We start from the raw sequence: 10,656 nt of genomic DNA on the forward strand, positions 1-10,656 counted from the left end.
CTGTTATGAACTGTATTTTCAGGATGACTCAGCCTGTGAGTTTCGAACAAACCTCACTGCTGGCGGAACGGGGATCAAACACTCTTTGAACTCACCCAAGATCATAACTACCTCTGCAATCTGTTAAATCCAGAACCTGCCAAAGTCTTCCTCACTTAATTAACCCATATCACACATTTCCAAAGATGCAAGTCTGCTACTTTAACTCTTACAAAAAGGACCACACCATGTTTTTTTGTTCCATGGTATATCTGCATCTTCCAGTGCCAATATGCTAATCAAGTTCCATATTGTGTGTACTGCATATTATAATCAAAATCGTTGACGCAGCATTTTTCAAGTGTCCATGAAAACAGACCTTTTTCTCCATTAACCCCTGGCTGCAGCGGATAAGAGTATTGGATTTGTGATATTGAGCTTCAGAGATCAAAATCACTGGCCTTGCTCGGAGCACCATTCATTTTCAAAGTGCTGATGGAAGACCGAGAAAAAGCAAGGGACGGCACAGAGAGACTTTGTCCATCCTCAACAGCGTTACGTAACTGAGCTCTAGCGATGTATTTGTGTGTGTTTTAAATGCTGAGCGAGCACATTGTGAGCACGAAACATTGGGGTCATTTTCCTTCTCGCTGGGTTTGGGCAGTGAGCACAGCTCTACTGTCAGACTCATGACACATCTATAGCACAGCTGTAATCCACAACAAGTCCTGGCTTGAGATCTTACTGCATCATAGAGTTAAGCAAGAGAAACATTCACTTACATGGTTAGGTATCGAAATTTAGCTTCATACGAGTTGAAAGCAAGCGAAAGGATGGAACAAGTAGCACAAAACGAGTTTTTCATCTTTAAGTTAATTAATGAGATGATATCAAGTTCACTGAGAACGAAATAATTTGTGTGATTACGTTCACTTTAAAGTTTCTACATCTGACTAAAATCATATCAGTCTGGTTTTTGTGAACTCGGACTAACAGGCAATTATTGTGATCTCATTCAGACGATTTAGAAACAAAAATGCTACTACATACATCCTGGTGTACTAAACTTCTAAAGCACAGTGTATAGGATGATAATACTGAGATCTAAAAGTGTAAAACTGTATAATTACTATAAAACACTACCGTTTAAAAAGTTCAACTATCAAATGAGCCTTCATATTTAACATACAAATCTGAGCTAAAGAAGCATATGAATCACACTTAGCAGAAATCAAACAGTCACATGGTGTTTATAAATCTTATCTGAGGGCACAGGTTAGCGATGAGCTGGAACTTAGTCAATGAACAAAGTCAACATGACCGTTTCATGGTCTCATTCGTCCTCACACACATAGTGAAGCGGATTCAATTGAACAACCTTTTTGAACAGTTTGAGACCCTAGATCTGCATTTCAGCCCGTCTAATGCTTGCAACGATACCTTTGTAGTGGAGAAATTCAAAACAACCAGAGACATCACATATCCAGAGCTGCATCCATCTACTCTGACTATTAAACCAAAGCATTTATATAATAAAAAAACCAAGCTTGTACTTTAAAAGCTGCACACCATCCATTTTGCTCTGCAGTCCACACACACAAAAACATACATTTATATGATGAAGGCTTCTGAATGGCCCTACCTCAGTTGTAATCTATTAGGATGAAGGCCACGTAGTAAAGATGTTATGTAACTGGATTTTGCACCCGTGACATAACTCAAAAAGATGACAAATATTGCCTATTTGGCACTATGCAAGCTTCTATGCAGAGTGCTTTAAACAGCTCTCATCTAAAGCAATGATACTTATGATATTCACCCAAAAGATATCACCCCCTAAAGCCTTTAAACGTACTTGACTGACATAACTATACCATATATGAAACGTGCATGAGCATCGGAATCACTGTACGTGGATGGGACAAGACCCACCCTCTTTTTAAGACCAATGATATTGGACCCACTCCCTTTTACCATCTCTTACTTTTCAGAGCACCAACAGTCAAATCTACTCCACTTGAGGAATACCCAACTAAACTAAACTCCATTCCATGTTTTAGCTACAGCCTTGACTTGCACACTGCTGCTTCCTCAAATCCATTCCACTTGGCTCATTCAGAGTCCATATAAATGAAACTCCATTCTGTGTTTTCAGTTCTCGCCGCCTGCTGCAGGAGTCCAGTGACAAAGCAAAGTAAACAAAGTATCTTCAAATAAAAAAAACTAAGTAAGACAAATGTCAATGCATCTAGAAAATATTGTAAATGTCACCACTAAAATATTTTTACACAGTGCAATTACAGGCTAAGATAATGATACAGGTAATTACAGGACAAGTTGTGAAAAATATGAGTCTTGTGTTGGCATTACACAGCATTACACTTGAAATTAAGTACTGAGTCAGTCTCGGAGTAGATTACACTAAAGCCCCTTTCACACTGCCATGCCGGCAAATACAGGGGTAAAGTGTTCCTGTAATTGGTCCCTTGTCGCTAGATTTGGCACTTTCACACTGCCAGTGATGACCTGGTATATGTGCGTGCTTTCACACACAACCCTTGAAGATCCCGTAACGACACGTGACATCAGCGCGTGACGTGTAATGTACGAGTCGACAACGCTAGGCACGTTATACTTTCACTGAAGCAAGCGAGCGATCTCAGCGTCAGCGCGGAAAGTGAGGAACTAACAGATCTCTGCTTCATTACAGTTTGCACATGTGTTTTCGTCGCGAATGTTGATCTTCCTTCAAAACAGCCGGTAAAAGAGTTGCGTGATAACGCGCGTCATCACTTCGACGTGGAATTAGATCTGGCTTTTGTTCACACAGCGCTCGTCCCGGGTCGAACCCCCCAATGTTACTAGGTCCCCGACCCAGGTTCAATTCGGTAATCAATTCCGGGACGTGGTTGCTTTCACACAGAAGGCGACCCGGCAATGTTCCGGAAATATTGCGGGTCCGACGTGCAGTGTGAAAGGGGCTTAACAGGCTTACAGACCCCCCCGCCCACCATCTCTGATATTAATAAGCACTCTAAAACGTCCTGGGGAGAGTACAAGACTTTGAACTGCTTCACTTTTTTCTAAATAAAGCATGATTAAAGAGTAGATAAAACATTAGAACCTGAAAAGTAGGCATATGAAGATGATAAAACATTGAGAAAATACCCAAGCGTGGACAAAGAGTTGAAAAAAAGAGACAGAAGAGGAAAGGTTCACCTACACAGTACTAGCATTCGAACCGTTTTTCCCCAATTCAGGCTTATTCGGGGAAAAAGTCATTTGGAAGTGTTGCGACATTAGCATAGCCATTGTCCACACCAGGGCCGTGCACAGGGGGGTGGCCCGGTGGCCAGAGCCACTGCCCCTCTGCCCTCATCGACTGAGGTGCCCCTTCCCCAACGCTCCGCTCAAAGCATTCCGTTGATTCCGCGAATCCGCTCCAGGTTTTCCCGCTCGCTCCGCACTCCGCAGCATCACTCACAGTATGTGTCTGCGGCGCTTGTGAACACGACATTTCACGAAAGCTGTCACATTAACACGTAGGCTATGCAAGACAGTGGTTGAATCTGCTAACATTTTTTTTTTTGTATTTATGTCGGTAATGTTTTGTGCTCTTGGTCTTCTACTAGTGCTAACAACTTGTACAACATATCCACATTCTAAGAAGCTGCTTGTCTAATCAAATTATAATTGTACTCTCGATCAGATCAGATCTAATACAAATAACTACATTTTCTGTTGTTGGCACACTTTGTAGACAAGACAACCATAAAAAACAAACAAAAAAACAATGCCTTCACAAAAAAGAAGACAGACAGAGAGAGAAAGAGAGAAGGGAGGCTGCTAAAGGCAGTTCAACGTTGCAAACATGGATTCAAAGCTCCAGCAAGCCAGCAGGTAAATCATCATATAGAACAGTTAGCAGACAGTTTGTCTGTTTAATTATTGTAAGTATATCTCCCATTATAATCACTTGTCTTAGATGAGACTAACACATCGTTTTATAACAAGAAAGATAGACATTAAATTATTTGAATGGAAGAGTAATTATATTACAAGAACATACATTTAATTAGCACTAATGCCTAACAATTGTATTTAAAATATGATTGTAACAGGTTTGTTATTCATTCTCTATATTAAGATGAAAATGCCTCGGAATCAATTCAACGGAGTAAAAGTGAAGGTCTTGGAACTGAGCCAGAGACAGAAAAAGTTCAGAATGAGAAAGAAAGGCAATACAATGAGACAGAGAGGGAAGAGACAGATGCAGAACAGGAAGATATTTTGAGCGTGTACTGTCTTCTTTTTTAATTGTACATTTTGTAATAATTGGAAAATTTGTGTTAACAAGCAACCACCCCCTCAGTGCCCCTTTTTTTGGTTTAGGCCACTGCCCCTCAAAATGTTTGTGCACGGCCCTGGTCCACACACCCACACTGGTGCTCACAGACAGATGGTCCAGGAACCAGTGCCCTTTATGGCTGTCCACTAGTGCCTTGTGTCTCTGCCTGCAGTCACAATACGAGCTGGCCAGCGTCATTAAGAAACAATGAACGGAGACCCGTCATGCAGCCAATGTAACAATACACCTCTTTGACGCCCTGGTTATGGAAGTCTTGTCTGGGCTGAACTAGAAGTAGCTTTTTTACGAGACCTCGATCCTCACCAGCTTCAGCAGGTACAATATATATATATATTTGAAGACTTGTATCACTAAGAAATGGCCCAGTCTGTCACCAAAGCTGATGTTCATGTGATGGAGAACAAACAGATATCAATATATCAAAACCAGGATATCGGCCAATATTATAGAATTATATATCGGTCTTCATGGATATTGGATATAAAATCAATTCAATTGAAAAATAAAGCAAACACTTAAATGTACTCAACAGGGACCGCCATAAAAGTTAAATTAAGAGGATACAGTGCTCAAAAAGCACCACTCCAAATCAACAGGTAGCTGAAGGGGACCAGACACTGTCGATTCACTGTTAATGATCCTTCAAGGTGTAAAATCCTCAGTAAATTAAGGTAATTCAAGAGACATATCCCCTCTGTAGGTAGAGGTGTGAATGATGGAGACAGGCTAGTACATCAAAGATTGAAATATCTTCCACTGCCAAAACAGGAAAACCCATTTTGTTGATGCATGGCATATCATGTAAGAAACCAGATGAGATAAAGGTCTGTAGGCGCGGCACGTTTTGTAGGGAACTGAAATCATGATAAAAGTGCAGCGCTTAAACATGTGTGCGTGTGCAAGACGTGTGTGATTCAAATCTTGTTTCACGTTTTAATTTTCACTGGTTATTTTTGTTCAAAATCACAATGCGACAAATACAGAGGGAACTGCATGCAAAGCAATTTCTTTCTGACATGTAGCAATCCTCTTCTCACAAGAGGCCCATTTACAAGCTTCATTTTTATCCCACTCAGAGGACATACATGTCATCCTTAGGCCTGGAATATGTGCCTAGAAAGTGTTTGACAAGCCCTCTAAGAAACTGAAAGCAACCAGAGTTGAGCAAGAGGGGAGAGAGACAGAGTAAATAAACAGAGGAAAAGACATGAAAGATGGCCAGTAGTGCAGCATTGTTGTGCATATATATATGAAGACGTGAAGCTGAAGTATGAGATAAAAAGTCATAAACTATAAGAAATAAAGTCACTCTGTGATATGAAAAGATGCACGGTCATAAAGTCACTTTGCGTGATAAGTCACATCATGAGATATAAAGTTGCAGTTATGAGAAATAAAGTCACCATGCACAATTAGGAGAAACAAAGTTGCATCGTGATACATAAAAAGTTGCAATTACAAGAAATAATGTAACCATGCACAAATAGGAGAAACAAAGTTGCATTGCAAAGTATAAAGTTCCAATTACAAGACAAAAATGCAATTATGAGAAATAAAGTCTCCATGCACAAGTAATAAAAAGTCGCCTTGCATGACAAAGTCACATCTACAAAAAACAAAAGTTACCTTAAGAGATATAAAGTTACACTTACAGGAGATAAGTCACATTGCGAGAGATAGTTGCATCGCAAGAAAAAAAAAGTTGAAATTATGAGAAACCTCCAGGTCACCTTGAAGGTCACACTGTGAGATACAGTATAAAGGTGCAAATAAAAGAAACTAACGAGATGTAAAACGAGATGTAAATTTGCAATTACGAGAAATAAAACCACTTATGCTGCAAGACATAAAGATGCAATAACATTCTTTTAACATTGTGAGGTGGAAACGGTCTTCTATAATTTGGCTTCACAGAGGATGACAAGCGGACTCAAAAAATGGCAAATGCAGTAATCAGAGTGGAGCACAACCACCTCATTAACAAGTCTCCGCCATCAAGGAAAGTAGGCATGGCAACTCAAAATGACACCAATCGAGGGGCCACAGTGCATTTATGTGACAAAAGATCACTTCAATTAACCTTGACGCAGTCAAAACAACCTCTTAAATTAAAACAAGAAACAGACAGTACACAGACAATCCAGTGTAAGGACAACCAGCAGTGATGATTACGCAGACAAGCCCAGGGAATGGGGAGATCGGTCATATGAGCACAGGGCTCCTCTGGGATTGGACAGCAGTGCATTCAGTCATGCAGAAACACACAGAGGTATCCAACAGGAAATGTGCGTTTTGAACAATGGAAGGGAGGAAACAGGGCCAGGAATATATCAGGGATACCATCTCTCACTCTTTCCATCTTCAAATGGTTTGAATTACAAATGAGTGTTCTCATGTACTCACAGGAAGTGCAACCAAATCTAACCTTTAGAAATTAGGCCAGCAGAGAATACAGGTGCTATGGGGAGGGGCGAGTGGGCTTTTCAAAACAATCAACATTGATCGAACAAGAACAGTAGGATAATTTTCAACAATGTCGTACATGTATCTGACATTAAGCATCTCACAATGCTACACACAGTGCGAGTTCACATGGCTTATCGGAGCAACCCAGGGAGCTGATAAGATCTAAGCCCTCGTGACACTGGACAGACACGCTGGTAAATTAATCAAGCTCAAAGGGTTTAATCATGATCAACTTTATCTGGGAAACCAGACCAAAAAAGTTTAACATTTTCTCTGAACAATTATTGCAAATCAGATATTTAGATATTCTTGAGTGGTGCTACGATGATTTTAAGATGCTGTTGCCAAGGCTCCAAGGTGTCTAATCCGAAGTCAATAGGTGTGTCTCAATTGTGTGGTAAAACTATTCCAAATAATTATCTTTAGAGGAAATTAGATCTAATGAAATGAAATAAAATACATATTAAATGAACAGCTTAAATGAAAATTATAGGGGTGCACGATAAATATCGGCCGATAATTAATGCACATCACAGCAGTGAGGCCGGTTTTCTAATCAGCGGTAAATTCAATCAGGTGTGTGATTTCACGCTGATAATGAACATGGATAACCGGCTTTAATGACGAGATGCGCATTAGTTATCGGCCGATATTTATCATGCACCCCTAGAAAATAGCCTCAATTGAAGTTGGCATACTAAATTTACTTAAAACTGAAATGAAAAAACTAAGCAGAAAAAGTTTTTTTTTTAAAATACAAATTTGAAACAAAATTAACATAAAATGAAAAATATATATAAATAAAAGAATATTTAAACGATGACTAAATTACATAATAGTATTTAAATGATACTAAAATAATATGGTCTCAGTTTCTCGCGTCTTTTTTATATATATATATATATATATATATATATATATATATATATATATATATATATATATATATATATATATATACTGGTCAACTTTGGATATTAAACTGTGCATAACCTCTTTCTGTTTTACATTTATAATAATAATGCCATCATCTAATATTTTAAGCATTAAAACCTAGGCGTAATCTTTAAAAACAATACAACTGCTAAATGTAACCTTTTAGAAAATCTAAAAAATATATAAAATGTACATTATTATGTTGGTATGATTTAAAACACTTTAGTTTTAAGTGTTTTTTATATAAATATACACACAAAATAGTACAGAATTTGAAATTGCTCCCACATGGCCTGCTCTGCACTCTCTCAGTTTAAAGCAACACATCTAATCCATGGGAGCATCACGCACATGCAGCTTAGCTCTCGGCACAGTTCACTAGTAGTCTGTTAAACTGTGCCAGGCCTTAAAAAGGTTGAGCAATCAGAACATGTTAAAACAAGGCCAGACAAAGATTGGGGGAAAAAACAGGGTAAGAGCACACAGACTGGCTGCTGGGATTACAAGTACTTGTTTTTGGAAGCCGTGTTTTCTCTAACAATAACACTTATGCTCTTGGCAAAAGCTTTTGTGCTTTCAAATCAGGCTACAAGAAATGTGCATATCGCATATGAGACAATACGTGCAAACACAGCACTCATGGTGCCAAAAACACCACAGCACAACCTACATAATATCATATACAAGCCAAGACGTCTGAGAGTCATCTGTTGATACCAATCACAGTACGAGTGATTGAAATCAAAATGATCAGAAGTGACAGCCACGTGAGCTGGCCAGCACTGATTGCTCAATGCAAGTGAACATGTGGCACATTGAGCTGCGGTACACTGAGATATCTTTTAAACCCTTTCAAGTTCAATAACCTATAAGATGAATGTTTGTTATGAGACCAATATGATAATGTCAATCAAACCAACCAACCACCATCTCTCAAAAAGACAAGTTTACATAAATAGTGTGTGTATATATAGTATATATAATGAATCATTTAAATATATATAAAAAATACACAGTATATATATTATTTCTTGAGTCCTCAAACCTGTCGGTTCTAGCTTTCTCCCCCTAGTGATCTCTCTATTCATTCATGTAAAGCTACATCAGATGCTCCCACAGGATGCCAGATAAACAGATACCAGGCCAAGATCTGACACCACTTTCAAACATTCAAAATTATGCAGACAATCAATCAATAGACGAGGATGATGATGATGATGATGATTGTTTTTATTGATTCTTTGAGGCTCAATGCTGATGACTTCATCTTTAAAAACAGAATTGATCTGAACCCTTCTTTAACAGAGACAGCGGGTTTCAAAGACCATTGGGTGATCGGGAACATAAATTGATTTAACATTCTTTTCTTAATTTAGTTAATCTGGTAATAAATTGACTTCTCTATAATCATTCAGTATCATCTACTGTACATCCATCGGTCTATCTATCTATCTCTACAAAAATCTGTACCTAAATTAAATATTATGATATATCTGTGCTGTTAAATAAGGTTAAACAGACTTTTTCTTTCATAATTGAAAGTAATTTTGCTCATATTTTCTGTCAGAACCAACAAATGTCAGCCCTGTCACACAAAATGTAATATTTGGGATTTTAGATACTTTTTCCTCATCTTCTAGCAGTCAGCAACATCAGAAAAACAAAATGGCTTCTGCATTTAATAAATGTGTGAGAAGTAAAAAAAAAATATTTTTATTTTTTCAGCAAGCCTTGTCTGATTTAATGTGGTGACAATTCAATATGAAACCACCTTGTGGTCTCAGTACATTGAATTACATTTGTCAGCTATAAAGAATGTGGCATATTATTATTATTATTATTATTATTGTATCTTCTGATTAATTGAGTGGTTATATGCTAGGAAAAACACAAATCTTATAAGAAAACTGAAGATTGAACACAAACTCCGGTGAAAACCTCTGAACATGTTAAACTTATAGGCTATTAATCCAATACAATTCTCTTGTCCCATCATGTCTCAAAAAATCAGTGCAATTCTCTAATTTCCGATACTATATTGTCAAATTCGAGCCTGTTGTTCCCAACCAAGTATATTAACACACCAAATGTATTTGAAAGCCTAATATTCAGAGGATAATGGGATTCAAGCAGCCTGGCTTATAAGAAAATCAGTGCATGCACGCCAGCTCGTGTTTATTATACCTGCTGCAAGTGCGTTTACAAATCAAGCTATAATGTCTAATACACATGACCTAGTCTTACCTGCCAAAGCATCGGGCTCTAGACCCGTTTCGTTGTCTATTCCGCATATAACGAAGTAATGTGCGAAGCGGCAGGGCGCTGACCCAGAGCCGCTCATATTCGCGCTCATCTCAGCTCGAGCTGATCCGCTTTGTCCGCGTCTGCTATACAGACCCGACCAGCTCCATATCCAGCGTCCTCAGGCGAATGAAATAAACCAAAGCGCCGTTTTAATAAAAGCTGATTGCTAAGATTTCGTGCAGTGAGCCTCGGAGAGCGGTCTGTGTAGAAATGATTAGGTTTGAAGAGCGTTAGCTGCTGTGGTCGTGAGTTGTAGGAGCTTTCTTTCAGGAGCTGACTGACGCAGCGCTTCAGCTGATCACACTCAGCCAATCGAGACCTAGCAAACCTTTCACCACAACTGTTTACTTGAGATGGAGCGTGCATTGATGTAAGCCGTGTCTTTTAAATGTTGTGATGATAAATAAGCAAATAGTGTCATAGATAGATCAAATAAAATTTTAGGAATATTATTGCATCAGATCGTCTACGAAAAATATTTAGACTACCAGCTGCTTTGTTTCCGGTTTATGTCTGATTTGTTTCACAATAATTACAATAAATATGTAAAACTGTTTGTTCATGCTCACGATGGTGAGATAAAATCAAATTAAGTTTTCATT

At 38.5% G+C, this 10,656-nt stretch overlaps 1 protein-coding gene across 2 annotated transcripts in view; it reads right to left on the bottom strand.

Moving 5' to 3' along the window:
* The window catches only part of LOC113048022 (DENN domain-containing protein 5B-like), a 34,626-nt gene extending 24,287 nt beyond the window's left edge, over positions 1-10,339 (bottom strand). For both annotated transcript variants that reach the window (XM_026209517.1, XM_026209516.1), the window contains exon 1: positions 9,995-10,339. In XM_026209517.1, the coding sequence (XP_026065302.1) occupies positions 9,995-10,103 (109 nt within the window). In that variant the 5' untranslated portion in view covers positions 10,104-10,339. The remainder of the gene's footprint in view (positions 1-9,994) is intronic.
* Between the last annotated feature and the right edge of the window lie 317 nt (positions 10,340-10,656).

The sequence above is a fragment of the Carassius auratus genome, chromosome 29 (assembly GCF_003368295.1).
Source record: "Carassius auratus strain Wakin chromosome 29, ASM336829v1, whole genome shotgun sequence".
Lineage (NCBI taxonomy): Eukaryota > Metazoa > Chordata > Actinopteri > Cypriniformes > Cyprinidae > Carassius > Carassius auratus.